This window comes from Eubalaena glacialis, chromosome 3 (assembly GCF_028564815.1).
Source record: "Eubalaena glacialis isolate mEubGla1 chromosome 3, mEubGla1.1.hap2.+ XY, whole genome shotgun sequence".
NCBI classification, from domain to species: Eukaryota; Metazoa; Chordata; class Mammalia; order Artiodactyla; family Balaenidae; genus Eubalaena; species Eubalaena glacialis.
This window is the reverse complement of record NC_083718.1, coordinates 93,310,565-93,326,131: the sequence shown is the minus strand read 5'-3', so window position 1 is coordinate 93,326,131 and position 15,567 is coordinate 93,310,565. Positions and strand designations below refer to the sequence as shown.

General features: G+C 42.8%; 1 protein-coding gene across 2 annotated transcripts in view; it reads right to left on the bottom strand.

Annotated features, from left to right (window-relative positions):
- TSPAN2 (tetraspanin 2) overlaps positions 1–15,567 on the bottom strand; it is a 39,451-nt gene that overhangs the window by 1,579 nt on the left and 22,305 nt on the right. Inside the window, exons 3-7 of one of the 2 annotated variants that reach the window (XM_061186133.1) lie at positions 13,754–13,851; positions 12,171–12,245; positions 10,773–10,871; positions 9,475–9,546; positions 7,114–7,197 (exon numbers count right to left, since the gene is read on the bottom strand). In XM_061186133.1, coding sequence (XP_061042116.1) covers positions 7,114–7,197; positions 9,475–9,546; positions 10,773–10,871; positions 12,171–12,245; positions 13,754–13,851 — 428 coding nt within the window. The remainder of the gene's footprint in view (positions 1–7,113; positions 7,198–9,474; positions 9,547–10,772; positions 10,872–12,170; positions 12,246–13,753; positions 13,852–15,567) is intronic. The other variant, XM_061186134.1, reaches the window with a different exon arrangement.

The window sequence follows — 15,567 nt, the reverse complement described above, 5'->3', positions numbered from 1 at the left end:
TGTGATTTATGTCAGAGTGTTCTTCCTATGTTGTCCTCTAAGAGTTTTATAGTGTCCGGTCTTACATTTAGGTCTCTAATCCATTTTGAGTTTATTTTTGTGTATGGTGTTGGGGAGTGTTCTAATTTCATTGTTTTACATGTAGCTGTCCAGTTTCCCCAGCACCACCTATTGAAGAGACTGTCTTTTCTCCATTGTATATCCTTGCCTCCTTTGTCAGAGATTAGTTGACCATAGGTGCATGGGTTTATCTCTGGGCTTTCTATCCTGTTCCATTGATCTATATTTCTGTTTTTGTGCCTGTACCGTATTGTCTTGATTACTGTAGCTTTGTAGTATAGTCTGAAGTCCGGGTGCCTGATTCCTCCAGCTCCGTTTTTTTCCCTCAAGACTGCTTTGGCTATTCGGGGTCTTTTGTGTCTCTATACAAATTTTAAGAGTTTTTGTTCTAGTTCTGTAAAAAAATGCCATTGGTAATTTGATAGGGATTGAATTGAATCTGTAGATTGCTTTGGGTAGTATAGTCATTTTCACAATATTGATTCTTCCAATCCAAGAACATGGTATATCTCTCCATCTGTTGGTATCATCTTTAATTTCTTTCAACAGTGTCTTATAGTTTTCTGCATACAGGTCTTTTGTCTCCCTAGGTAGGTTTATTCCTAGGTATTTTATTCTTTTTGTTGCAATGGTAAATGGCAGTGTTTCCTTAATTTCTTTCTGATTTTTCATCATTAGTGTAAAGGAATGCAAGAGATTTCTGTGCATTAATTTTGTATCCTGTAACTTTACCAAATTCATTGATTAGCTCTAGTAATTTTCTGGTGGCATCGTCAAGATTCTCTGTGTATAGTATTGTGTCATCTGCAAACAGTGACAGTTTTACCTCTTCTTTTCCAATTTGAATTCCTTTTATTTCTTTTTCTTCTCTGATTGCCATGGCTAGGACTTCCAAAACTATGTTGAATAATAGTGGTGAGAGTGGACATCCTTGTCTTGTTCCTGATCTTAGAGGAAATGCTTTCATTTTTTAACCATTGAGAATGATGTTTGCTATAGGTTTGTCATACATGGCCTTTATTATGTTAAGGTAGGTCCTTCTATGCCCACTTTCTGGAGAGTTTTTATCATAAATGGGTGTTGAATTTTGTCAAAAGCTTTTTCTGCATCTATTGAGATGATCATATGGTTTTTATTCTTCAATTTGTTAATAGATGGTGTATCACATTGATTGGTTTGCATATATTGAAGAATCCTTGCATCCCTGGGATAAATCCCACTTGATCATTGTGTATGACCCTTTTAATGTGTTGTTGGATTCTGATTGCTAGTACTTTGTTGAGGATTTTTGCATCTATATTCATCAGTGATATGGGTCTGGAATTTTCTTTTTTTGTAGTATCTTTGTCTGGTTTTGGTATCAAGGTGATGGTGGCCTCACAGAATGAGTTTGGGAGTGTTCCTTCCTCTGCAATTCTTTGGAAGAGTTTGAGAGGCATGGGTGTTAGCTCTTCTCGAAATATTTGATAGAATTCACCTGTGAAGCCATCTTGTCCTGCACTTTTGTTTGTTGGAAGATTTTTAATGACAGTTTCAATTTCATTACTTGTGATTGGTCTGTTCGTATTTTCTATTTCTTCCTGGTTCGGTCTTGGAAGTTATAGCTTTCTAAGAATTTGTCCATTTCTTCCAGGTTGTCCATTTTATTGGCATAGAGTTGCTTGTAGTAGTCTCTTAGGATGCTTTGTACTTTTGTGGTGTCTGTTGTAACTTCTCCCTTTTCATTTCTAATTTTATTGATTTGGGCCTCTCCCTCTTTTTCTTGATGAGTCTGGCTAATGGTTTATCAATTTTTTTTATCTTCTCAAAGAACCAGCTTTTAGTTGTATTGATCTTTGCTATTTTTTCCTTCATTTCTTTTTCATTTATTTCTGATCTGATCTTTATGATTTCTTTCCTTCTACTAACTTTGGGTTCTGTTTGTTCTTCTTTCTCTAGTTCCTTTAGGTGTAAGGTTAGATTGCTTATTTGAGATTTTTCTTGTGTCTTGAGGTAGGCTTGTATTGCTATAAACTTCCCACTTAGAACTGCTTTTACTGCATCCCATAGGTTTTGGATGGTCGTGTTTTCCTTGTCATTTGTCTCTAGGTATTTTTTGATTTCCTCTTTGATTTCTTCAGTGATCTCTTGGTTATTTAGTACCGTATTGTTTAGCCTCCATGTGTTTGTGTTTTTTACATTTTTTTCCCTGTAATTGATTTCTAATCTCATAGCATTGTGGTCAGAAAATATGCTTGATATGATTTCAATTTTCTTAAGTTTACCAAGGCTTGATTTGTGACCCAAGATGTGATCAATCCTGGAGAATGTTCCATGTGCACTTGAGAAGAAAGTGTAGTCTGCTGTTTTTGGATGGAATGTCCTATAAATATCAATTAAATCTATCTGGTCTATTGTGTCATTTAAAGCTTCTGTTTCCTTATTAATTTTCTGTCTGGATGATCTGTCCATTGGTGTAAGTGAGGTGTTAAAGTCCCCCACTATTATTGTGTTACTATCAATTTCCTCCTTTATAGCTGTCAGCAGTTGCCTTATGTATTGAGGTGCTCCTATGTTGGGTGCATATATATTTATAATTGCTATATCTTCTTCTTGGATTGATCCCTTGATCATTATGTAGTGTCCTTCCTTGTCTCTTGTAACATTCTTTATTTTAAAGTCTATTTTATCTGATATGAGTATTGCTACTCCAGCGTTCTTTTGGTTTCCATTTGCATGGAATATCTTTTTCCATCTCCTCACTTTCAGTCTGTATGTATCCCTAGGTCTGAAGTGGGTCTCTTGTAGACAGCATATATATGAGTCTTGTTTTTGTATCCATTCAGTGAGCCTGTGTCTTTTGGTTGGAGCATTTAATCCATTCACGTTTAAGGTAATTATCGATATGTATGTTCCTATGACCATTTTCTTAATTGTTATGGGTTTGTTTTTGTAGGTCCTTTTCTTCTCGTGTGTTTCCCACTTAGAGAAGTTTCTTTAGCATTTGTTGTAGAGCTGGTTTGGTGGTGCTGAATTCTCTTAGCTTTTGCTTGTCTGTAAAGCTTTTGATTTCTCCATCGAATCTGAATGAGATCCTTGCCAGGTAGAGTAATCTTGTTTGTAGGTTCTTCCTCTTCATTACTTTAAATATGTCATGCCACTCTCTTCTGGCTTGTAGAGTTTCTGCTAGAAAATCAGCTGTTAACCTTATGGGAGTTCCCTTGTATGTTATTTGTCATTTTTCCCTTGTTGCTTTCAATAATATTTCTTTGTCTTTAATTTTTGTCAGTTTGATTACTACATGTCTCAGCATGTTTCTCCTTGGGTTTATCCTGCCTGGGACTCTCTGCACTTCCTGGACTTGGGTGGCTATTTCCTTTCCCATGTTAGGGAAGTTTTCGACTATAATCTCTTCAAATATTTTCTCGGGTCCTTTCTCTCTCTCTTCTCCTCCTGGGATCCCTATAACGCGAATGTTGTTGCATTTAATGTTGTCCCAGAGGTCTCTTAGGCTGTCTTCATTTCTTTGCACTCTTTTTTCTTTATTCTGTTCTGCAGCAGTGAATTCCACCATTCCGTATTCCAGGTCACTTATCCGTTCTTCTGCCTCAGTTATTCTGCTATTGATTCCTTCAAGTGTAGTTTTCATTTCAGTTATTGTATTGTTCATCTCTGTTTGTTTGTTCTTTAATCCTTCTAGGTGTTTGTTCTTTAATTCTTCTAGGTCTTTGTTAAACATTTCTTGCATCTTCTCGATCTTTGCCTCCATTCTTTTTCTGAGGTCCTGGATCATCTTCACTATCATTATTCTGAATTCTTTTTCTGGAAGGTTGCCTATCTCCACTTCATTTAGTTGTTTTTCTGGGGTTTTATCTTGTTCCTTCATCTGGTACATAGCCCTCTGCCTTTTCATCTTGTGTATCTTTCTGTGAATGTGGTTTTTGTTCCACAGGCTGCAGGATTGTAGTTCTTCTTGCTTCTGCTGTCTGCCCTCTGGTGGATGAGGCTATCTAAGAGGCTTGTGCAAGTTTCCTGATGGGAGGGACTGGTGGTAGGTAGAGCTTGGTGTTGCTCTGGTGGGCAGAGCTCAGTAAAACTTTAATTTGCTTGTCTGCTGATGGGTGGGGCTAGGTTCCCTCCCTGTTGGTTGTTTGGCCTGAGGCGACCCAATACTGGAGCCTACCCGGCTCTTTCATGGGGCTAATGACGGACTCTGGGAGGGCTCATGCCAAGGAGTACTTCCCAGAACTTCTGATGCCAGTGTCCTTGTCCTCACGGTAAGCCACAGCCACCCCCTGCCTCTGCAGGAGACCCTCCAACACTAGCAGGTAGGTCTGGTTCAGTCTCCTGTGGGGTCATTGCTCCTTCCCCTGGGTCCTGATGTGCACACTACTTTGTGTGTGCCCTCCAAGAGTGGAGTCTCTGTTTCCCCCAGTCCTGTCAAAGTCCTGCAATCAAATCCTGCTAGGCTTCAAAGTCTGATTCTCTAGAAATTCCTTCTCCAGTTGCCGGACCCCCAGGTTGGGAAGCCTGACATGGGGCTCATAACCTTCACTCCAGTGGGTGGACTTCTGTGGTATAAGTGTTCTCCAGTTTGTGAGTCACCCACCGAGCAGATATGGGATTTGATTTTATTGTGATTGTGCCCCTCCTACCGTCTCACTGTGGCTTCTCCTTTGTCTTTGGATGTGGGGCTTCATTTTTGGTGAGTTCCAGTGTCTTCCTGTTGATGACTGTCCAGCAGTTAGTTGTGATTCCGGTGTTCTCGTAAGAGGGAGTGAGTGCACGTCCTTCTACTCCGCCATCTTGAACCAATCTCTCTCATTTATATGTTTATTTTGGAAAATGTGTTTGTAACCACTTGTTTAAATACACTTGTGGTCTAAATAGTTTTCTATTGCCGGCAAAGCTGTGAATTTTTGCAACAGTGACCACATATTAAAAAGTGGAGCACCTCTTCATTCCCAGTTCATTTTTAAGTGTACATGATGCTTTATTATTTAACTCAATAGTTTTACCAAAACATAAATTGAGGTGTTTGTACTATGGTATTACTGACATTTTCTACCACTTGGATGCTTCTTTGAAAAGCCAAATATTTAGCAAAATTAATAGCTACTTAAATGGTTTGAATAGAAGGATGCCAAAAAATCCTTCTTGTCCTCAATCACTTCCCCTATTAATTTTGCAGAGCCTATGATATGCTATCTGTAGGTGCGTTGTTCATAGACTACTATCAATGTTTGTTCAAAGAAATTAGTACCATAACTCTCTGATTCTCTACTCAATCCCATCCTACATTAGACTAGGATCTGTAAATGCTGAATTTAAAAAGGCATGTGTTATCAGTTATTGGAAGGGAAGGGGCAGACTTAAGGGAATAGCTGGGATCAGGGCTTCAAGCTTTTGGCTGACAGAACTCAGTACCAGTGTGTGGCAGGGGAGACACCTAATGGACATTTTGTTAGCTGATTACATTGTGAAACTCTTACCTTATGAAGAAAAGAATTAAAGAAGAAACTCTGGGGGTTTCTTCTGAGTCAAGATAGCCAACACAGGGCCTTCTCCTTTTCCGTGGTTGTAAAGTTGGATGCAACCCCTGCTTAGACCTCTTTGTACCTAAAGGGATCCCCTCAGAAAGAAACTTTTTCAGTCTCATCCTGCCACTGTCATGAGTCAGGGGTGAACCACTTCTAGAATGCTCATTCCTTGAGATTGTAGAATTGTTGGGAGGGTCTATTTGATACCTCTGTTAATGCAGAATATTTTCAAATCTTCTGCCTCAGAATTGTCCTTGGGAAGCCACAGACTGGCCATCAGGCTAGCCACAGGGCGGGTGGGGAGGCCCTGAGAGAAGTCCCTGGATTGGGAGGTCCTCAGCATAGTATTTTCACCTGCTGCCCCAGCCCTCTGTGCTCTAAATACAGAAAGGAGGGAAGATGATTGTGTGTCCCCTGAGAACTGCCAATTCATTGATTTCCTCACAATTCCATTGCCCCTGCCTCAGCTTAGGCCATGAATTAATCTACATAGGAGGGCTAGAGGGTAAGTACTATCTTAGCATTAGCTATTATCACTCAGCCCCTGGACAATGGGAATCACCTCTTTATGGGCTTACCTGACTCCAATCTTACTTCCCTCCAACTTTATCTCCACACTGCACTACAGGTCCTTCCAAACCTGGGTGGCTCCCCTCTACCTTAAGGATAAAGCCCAACCTATCAAAAAGGCACACAAAGAACTCAATTATGTGGACCCTCATAACCCTCTCCAGTGTCATCTCTTGTTACACTTACCATAGCCTTCTGCCCCTATGAACCCTTGCACACTCTTCTTTTGTACTTTAGAAGTACTGAGCTACCTACAGGTGCAAGGATGCACTATGCTTCACACTTCCATATATGGTTTGCCTGGGTTCTGGGTTTGGGAACACTCAGATTCTAAGTAGAGCTAGCATTTATTGAGTGCTATGTTCCAGACCCTTTATATGAATTAATTCCTAATAATACTTTATATGTATTATCCCACTTAATTGTCACAACAATTTTCTGAGGTTGGTATATTAAAATCCCCATTTTGCAGATGAGGGAATTGAGACATAGAGAAATTAAGAAACTTTCTAGTGACCCCAGGGCTTGTAAGTAGTGGAGCTAGCAGTTGAATCCAGACAGTGTGATGCCAGAGTTTGCACTGTTAATCACTACACTGTGCTACCTCTGCAAATCATAGGTGAGAGAGTTTAATCTATGTTATCTTAAATACCTAACAAAGGAAGAGACCCAGAATTAAAAATCACTCATCTAGTTTAAGCTTGGTGGCCTTAAAATGGGAAGTTATTGCAATGATAAACTCAAAGTCATAATTAGCTTAAAACTGAAATTTGTATCATATTTGAGAGAACTAAGTATTGATGTATTTAATTAGCTTTGTTTTTCGATATTCTGTCAAAAACATCTTTGTCTTTTATGAAAAATCTCTCCTAAGATACTGCCATATCACACTTGAAGAGAAATAAGATACGAAGGTTCAAGGCTTCTTAGGGGTCAAAGAAGGTATGTTCTGGAACTTTCTCACCGTGAGACCTGCGATTCCAATACCGACAATTCCGATGAGCTGGAGCTTAACACTGATTATGCTCTCAATTTCATCAATGCAATTCTGTTTTGGAAAAGAAAAAGTCAGGAATAACAACTGATGGTATGTGTGAATCATCACCCTGATTCAATCCTTTCCCTCTCTACAGAGCACCCTGTGAGAGTTAACCCATGTCAGCTTCTGTTATATTTAAACCATCCCTCCCAGATATCACTCTGCTAACTTTAAAGCAAAAATGTTGTTGGGGGAAAAATGATAATACTCTCCTTTTGGTGGAATTTTCCTATTTAGGCCAATGGCTACTTCAAAGCCCTGAAACCTGGCTGGATGAAGCTATTCTGGGACCTGAGGCATTAAAAATGTGGGGCCTCTTCTTACTTTCAGCAAATAAAAAAAAAGTAAAATATCCCCAAAATAATAGCCCCTTGGTTTTGGATTGTTATGTATAGTTTAAAAGACTTTCTACATACTTGGTCCAATTTACTATGCAAGGTAGGCGTCACCTAGTAAGAAGCTATAAAGTCTGTATAGGTTCAAATTTAACAAAGGAAAGCCAAGTGTTGGGGGCTGGAGGACTGTTCTCTTCTATGGCAGCTGGGCTGGGTGGCCCTATTCTTTCTTCTGTGTCCCATAGAGACCTGTGCAGTGTAGGTCCAAAGAACCTTCATGGATGGAGGAATATTGGACAGGGCGCAGAACAGATCACTTGTAATTGCAATTAGTTTCTCCAACTTCTATTTGGTCCTCTCAAATACAGAGGTATTCTCTCAACCCAATTTTGTCCTTAGGCTGCCCAGGTCCTTTTACTTGTCAATGGTCAGCTCTCTCTGATACCCACCTAAGCAGTATGAAACTCTTACTGCTATCCTCACATCTCCTGTCATACTTCATTCATTCATCATTCATTCATTCAACAAACATTTCTTGAGCATCTGCCTTGCATTAGTCACCAGAATGGCATGGTGGATATGGAGAAAATAAGACATGGTTACTTTTGCCCTCAGGGAGCTCATAGTTTAGAGAAGGACACAGACTCACAAAAATAATTATAATACATTCTGGTAAAAGTTGAGAACCACTGCTCTAGATAGTGGCTCCCTTACTTATTGGAGTCAAGCCGTAGAAATTCTTCCAATCTTCCTCACCTGTACCTATAAACTTACACACTCCATTCATCCGGTGCCAGGTACTGCTGTAGGCAGTGAGCATGCAGATGAGAAAGGCACACTGCTTCTTACTTCCTTCTCTCTCATTAAAGCCAAAGAAGTGCCCTGCTCTGTTGAAAGTCAACCCCTTTACTGGCTCTGGATCTTATTCTTTCATCTCCTCAGGAAGGCTGTGCTGTCACTTATCTCCTTTCCTTCCTACACACTCAGCCTCTCCTTCTCTGTAGCCAAGCAGGCATCTGAAGTCTTAGCTTCCTCCCTTTCACTCCCCACTCACACCCAGTCAGTCACCTGTGCCTGTTGATTCTACCCCTGGACGTCTCTGAATCTGTCGCTTCCTCTCCCTCCCCACGGTATGTGACTTGCTCTAGCTCCTCATCCTCTCTTACCAGGAAAAACATAAGTGCCACCTAAGCGGCCTCCCTCCATTGGCCTCCAGCCTTCTGTTCTACCAGTCACACCCAGCAGCCTGAGTGCTCTTTCTACAATGCAAAACGGATTATGTTAATCCTCTGTTAAATGCAACAGCTTCTCTAAACTTCCAGGTATAAAACCATGCCATTGCCTGCCTTTTCAAAAATGTCCCTCACCATTCCCTCTGGACTCCTTATTCTCCTTCAGTCCTGGAATTTCATGCTTCTGTTCTTGCTGCTTTCTGGGCCTGGAATGACCTTCCTTTGTCAAAACTCGGCTCAAGGATCCATCCTCTGCAAGCTTTCCTGACTCCACTGTATTCTGTACAGATACTGTGCTCTGCCGCATCAGCTCCCTTGACTAGTCTGTGAGGCCACTGAAGCAGGGACCATGTGTTTTTCACCTTAGAGTTTCCAGAACCTGGCATACTGCTTGCCATGCAGCACTTAATAAAGGAAGCATTTATCAGTGCGATGACACCCATGGAAGGGTACGGGGCAACATCCTTAGGGTGCACACCTCTGGCCCTGGTGAGCTTAATTAATGCCACTGCATTTGCATCATTACTGGCAAGTCAGCACACCATTATTCCCCAGGGTACCAGGAGACTGGGACTCATCATTGCTTCACTTATTCTACATAGAATAAAGCTGAGGCTAGAAGCCACTGGCAGAGGGCCTCCCAGAATCACCCCTCCACTCCGAGGGCAAGAACCATCTTAACACCACAGGCAGGATAGGAACCTGGTAGAGAAGATTACCTTGTGTCCTAGGAGCTCCTTTGGGCAGGTGGGTTGGACCTGTTCAGAGCTTTCTTTTCCACAGCACTGAAACTAGAGAGTCAGAAAAGAGATTTTAGGACAAGGAGGGAGAAGCTGCAGCTACAAGTCTGGGTATCACTGCTAAGGACTGGGTGTGCTGAGGCCACAAAACAGCTCTGAGGCCTGACACTACAACCCAGTGGCCATTCTGGAGACAGTATGAAGAGTCACATAGTCATGCTAGCAAAGCAAGAAACGACTTCACCAAATTTGTCCAAGTTTTATGACAGGATGTGACTGAAGGCAATCCAAACAAGGCAAGAAGCTAGCTGACAGTGTCTGTGTAAATTGTTGTTTTTTTATACAGGAGTTGGGTCTTTAGGCTCTTTCTCTCAGCCTTGCTGAGTAGCTAAAGTTTTATGAGCTTCAGGAAAGGCTCATTAACTGAGGAGAGCCTGGGATGGACAGGAGAAGTGGCCACAGTAAACCCCAGGGGCTAAAAGACTGGGGCTTGAATACTGGCCAGCCAACGGGTGTCCTGCCTTAGGGCTACCCTTCAAAGACAAAGGAACCTGTGTGCTGTCTGATGTCCCTGGGGCAGCTGAAGCTGAACAGGATAAATGGTTGGCACCTTCCAGGACAGACCTGTGACAGACAAGAACTGGGCTACCTGAAAACACCTGGCCAGGAGTTCATAGCTACTTCTCCATATCACAGTGGTTGAGAAATCAGGACGACACTGGCCTGGCCCATCTCCCCCGGGGAGTCTTCCTTGATTAACTGCCTGTAGCTGAGAACACTACACTGACAGCACGTTCTCACAGGATGTCCCGGGAGAAAAGGAGCGTGCCTGTCTCATGTGCCCCTTCATTTTACAACTGAGGGGGCTGAGTGAGGATCAGGAAGGCAAGGAACTTGCTCCAGGTCACAAAGCTGTTCCATGGCACAGCTGCAGCTAGAGATAAGCTTTTCTGACTTGAAGGTCACAGTTGTTTCTGTTACACCACAAGGCCACTCTTGAGAGAACCTGATATTTACTTGGGCGGCTTTCTCGATGTTCTTGTTTGTGTGTGCTCTTTTGTCTCTTTAGGTGCGTGTCCTGACTTCCTCCTGTCGACTCTTTCTCTTCTAGGTTCTACACATAATGCAAACCGTGGCTCCTACGAAGGCAGACATATAGTGCTGTTGCCTGGCTTCACTCAATTTATTTTTATTTTTAATCTAGGTGATTACAGAGAACCTGGCTCATGTATAATCTTTAGAAGATTCAATTTTAAGGAAGAAGTAAAGTCACTTACTGTTGAGTGGAAGGTGATGAGAGTCCCATTTCCCTTTTCCCTGTCTCTAAGGTAATCATTATAAGCTTCTTCATACATGGTCTGAACATGTCGTATAGCCTGAAAAAAATACCAGGAAAACAAGAGGACGTGAGTGAGAAGTTTCAAACGTTCTCCTTTCATCAAGAAAAAGTCCCTCTTCCCTACCCTTCAAAAATATGGCCTTTCCATATGTTTATCTGGATTTAAGGGTAATTCTGCCTATATGGAACAGATTATAGATTCTGGAGTTTCTAAGATGCTTCTGAAGATGGAAGGATAGATTAACCAAGAATAATTTTCATAGACTAGAAAGATTTCTTAGAGTGGAGGTTCTCAACCTTGAATCGACATCAGCAACAGCTGAACCTCAGTCAGATTCCTGGGCCCCAGCCAGGTGATTCTGGTGCACAGTCAGGGTAGAAACCTATGCATTCTTGGGACTCCACTGGTTACAAGTACTCAAGTCTTTTCATGACATGGTTTAAAAGGTGTTCACGACCAAGGAAAACTGTTTCAGCATTCAAATATCATAGAAAATGTAGAGAATGCGTTTTCTAGTATAATTGCATGTGATCCCCAAATCCATAGGCTCTCAAGAAGTCATAAGATCCAATTCCTCTAACCTACAAATATAACCAGCTACTTCAGGAAAATTCCAGAGGAGGTGACATTTACTTATTCTACATGTTTACTGTTTTTAAAATCTAAAATAAGTTCATAAACACAATATTGATGGCACATGAATTTATGTAAAATACAGTAAACTTAAGATTCCATTCTTCCTCCTTTTCCATTTTGCTCCTCTCTTCCCCACTGCATGTTTACACCTAAAAAGGCCCCTTCCTCTGTGGATTCTCCTGATAACCTATTCTGCTCACCTATAGTTTGAGCAAAAATCTTAACAAACTGGCTTCACTGGCACCCAGGAGGCTGGCTATAGCCTTTGAGGATGACCTGGCCTCTGCCCAGGCCAAACCCTAAGGACAAAGGACAGGCTAACAAGGGATGAGAATGCGTGTTCTTCCCCATCCTTCTTTCTCATATCTGCAGTCTAACTCCTCCCACATTCCAAACGGGATCATCCTAAATTAGAGAGATCCTTTTGTTACAAAAAAACATAGGCCCCTCTATATATCTAATGAAAGCTATGAACTATCTCCCCAGAAGTATGTGTGCACCTATATGCACGCACACACATACACACATATGCTAAAGTCCACACCACACTCCTAGGTTAAAAAGTTCTGCATAAATGATTATTGTGGGGGTTATTTGGCTTTGGAATATCACTGTGGGTACCAATATTCTCATGTCCTTTGCCATAAAGAGAGCACTTTAACCATCGTTAAAAAACAATTATAAGTAATATTTACTTACTACATCCTTGCCTATAAAAGCAAATACTCCAGTGGTTATTTCAGCAGCAAATATCACCAATAGGCAGGTAAAAAACTGTAGAGAAGAGAAAATACTAACTTCATTAATTCAGCACCTTTTCAGTTTACTTAACCTCTTTGACCCTAGTTCCTTTTGAAAAACACTAGGCAAGGTTATTAGTTTGAACAGATCTAGCAGGAAGCATTTGGCCCCTTAGTTCATTTGTAGTTTGTTCACACATTCATTCACTCATTAATTCATTCAGCAATTGTTTATTGAGCATTTGCTCTGTGCCAGGTACTGTCCTTGGTGCCGGGTATACAGTGGTGAATAAGATAAGATCTCAGTGCCTCTGCTCTCAGGGACCTTATAGTAGAGAGAGGAGGATATGATAAATGAGTAAGCAATAAAACAGTACGTTAATTTCAGAGAGTGATATAGAAATCCCACAACCTAGAACAGTGCCCGGCACCCATATGTTCAGTGACTACTTGATGAACAAAAGAGATTCTATAAAGATATAAAATAAGACCAGAAGATAGAGGGTGGCTGGTGGGGCTGGGTTTGGGGAGGGGGTGACCTGAGACTGCGTGGTCTGGATGGCTTCCCTGAGGAGGTGGAAGTGGAGGTGAAGGGTGTCCTTCTGGACAGATTTCTGTTCCAATCTCGGGGTCTGCCCTGATTAAACTAAGTTCAGTGATAAACAAGACCTGAGATGCTCAGCAACAGGGGAAAGAGAAAGAATAGAGAACTGAGGGAATAAGTTAGAAACCTTACATGGCAAGAGATCAGGAGAAGGGCTTCCCTGGTGGCGCAGTGGTTGAGAATCTGCCTGCCAATGCAGGGGACATGGGTTTGAGCCCTGGTCTGGGAAGATCCCACATGCCGCGGAGCAACTAGGCCCGTGAGCCACAACTACTGAGCCTGTGCATCTGGAGCCCGTGCTCCGCAACAAGAGAGGCTGCGACAGTGAGAGGCCCGCGCACCGCGATGAAGAGTGGCCCCCGCTCGCCGCAACTAGAGAAAGCCCTCGCACAGAAACGAAGACCCAACATACCCAAAAATCAATCAATCAATAAATAAATTTATTAAAAAAAAAAAAGAGATCAGTAGAAGCAGCCACAGTTCAAACACCAAAGGTTGCAATGAGTAAGGAGAGGCCGCCTAATAAAACTGCCATTTCTCCTCATGGAGAAACACAACACTTTCTTCCTGCTCCTCTTCTTTCTCAGATCACACCGGCACTGGATGTAGAGCAGTTAACGGAAATTATTTCATTTTTTTTTTTAAAAACCAGAGGCTGCTAAACTAAATAGGCTTAAAATAAACCACAAGAGATATGTTTGTTTAAATTACTGATCTCAAACAGCAGTACTTTTCTTATAGATAACAGTACTTCCCTGACTATGGGAATCTTGTAGCTGCCTCACTCACTGTGAAATACTATTAGGCACTTTTTCTCCCAAAACATCTTCAAACTAATGACCTATTTTTGTTTGTTTTCACATTTCCCACAGAGGTAGGGACAAAGAGCACGTCCAGCTCCCTTCAGGCCAAGTCCCTCCCCACCTCGCCCCACTTACAGATCCGAGGACACACTGGGACTCCCGCGTGGCTCCACAGCACCCGAAGAAGCCCACGGCCATCATCAGGGCCCCTGCTCCAACCAGCACATAGAGCCCTGGGGGGAAGAGGCCAGAGAAGATGCTGACTACTCAGGATCGGCCCTCTCCCCGGCACCAATGCTGCCAGCCCAGCCTCTGCCACCACTGCCCCAGGCATCTGGCCCGGCAGGGCCTTCAGTTGTTAATACGATAAAGGTAACCCTTGTGGAATGCTTCTTGCTGAGAGCTTCATACCCCTGACTTCATACATCCTGCACAAGGATCCTGAGAGGTAGGGGGCCGCTGTAATCCCCAGGGAACAAAGAAAGCCCATGCTTACAGAGGTGAAGGAAGCCGCTCAGGCTCACACAACCAGCGAGGATCGGAAATTGCCTCTGTCCCCCAGCTTACGCTCTTGGTCATCTGCAAGTGCCTCCTACGTGCCAGGCACTTCACCTGCCAGATCTCCGCCACCCCTGTAAAGTGGGCGTTAATACCATTCACAGAGATTGATGACAGTGGGTCCAGGGGCGGTGAGGAGCCAGTGCCAGAGCTGGGACGTGAACCCCTACCGTCCTAGGAGCCCGTGGCCCTCGTGGCACTCTGGAATTAGTGGCTGTCCCCATCTCATGAGAGGCCCTGAGGACAAAGTGTCTGGGAGGGGAGGGGGGCCGTTGATCTGCCCAGGCTCAGATGGAGAAGCAGGGAGTGGGTGGAACGGAAGAGGGGAGCTTTTAGTCAAGGAGAGGGGCGGAGAACACAGCGATAAGACAATAAGGTTTTGTGTGAATGATAAACTTTAGAAGGCAGTACCATATATACTGGATGCACACAAGGTGGTAAGTGTTACAAGAAAATAGCCAGTGAGGGGAGGTGATAAGGTAATATGCACCAAGTAATATTCTTATTAATATAATATTAGCTACATTTATTTTAAGGGCTTATTTTCTCCAGGCACTGTTCTAAGCACCTAGCACAGATTTATTAATTTAATCTTCATGAAGCAGGTACCATTATTATCTCCACTTTTTTAGACAGAGAAACTGGGCCCCCAAAGGTTAAGTGACTTGCCCAAGGTCATAGAGCTGGGATAAAAATACCTGTCTGCCTCTAAAGCCAGCTTATCACCACTATCCCATCCTGCCTCTCCAACAATAACGGCGGCCTTAATTCGGGTGGTCGTTTCACTTAGTTCTGAAGTCAAGCCACAGGAACAGCTGTTCCACAGAGAAGGAAAAGGGCAGAGATGTCTTGTTCTGAGAGAAATAAAGGCAAGCCAGTTTCTTACTTCCTTTTCTGATCCTGAGATAAGTTAGAACACAATATGGGGCCTGGCACTCGACTTGCTTAGAATAATGCCAATCACCTCAACTTTATTTTCTGCATTTTATTCACATGAGTCACCTGGGAACCACTCCCATTGATGAGAGGGTGGGGAGCTGGCGTCCCACCTCTGTGGGGCAACCCTGAGGCTGGCCTGCAGGGCGCCTCCGGGGGCCCCTCTCGCTGCTGACAGGGGTTTGTGGGCAGACCTCTCTGTTCCCTGACAGACTAGGCGGCAGGCTGGGCTGCTCTGCTCCCTGCACCACCCAGGCTGCTCTCAGGGCCCTTTTCAGGGTCCGGGAAGGCCTCCTCTTCCGAGGTCCTGAGATGGGTATTTATTTATTTCCCAATAGGCAGGCTCAGCCACTTCCTCCCTTCTCCTTTTCTCTAAAAAAATAATTTCATGGGGAATGGAGGTGGTAATGAGAGAAATGATACCATATTAAAAATAATACTATTGTTGGTCCCAC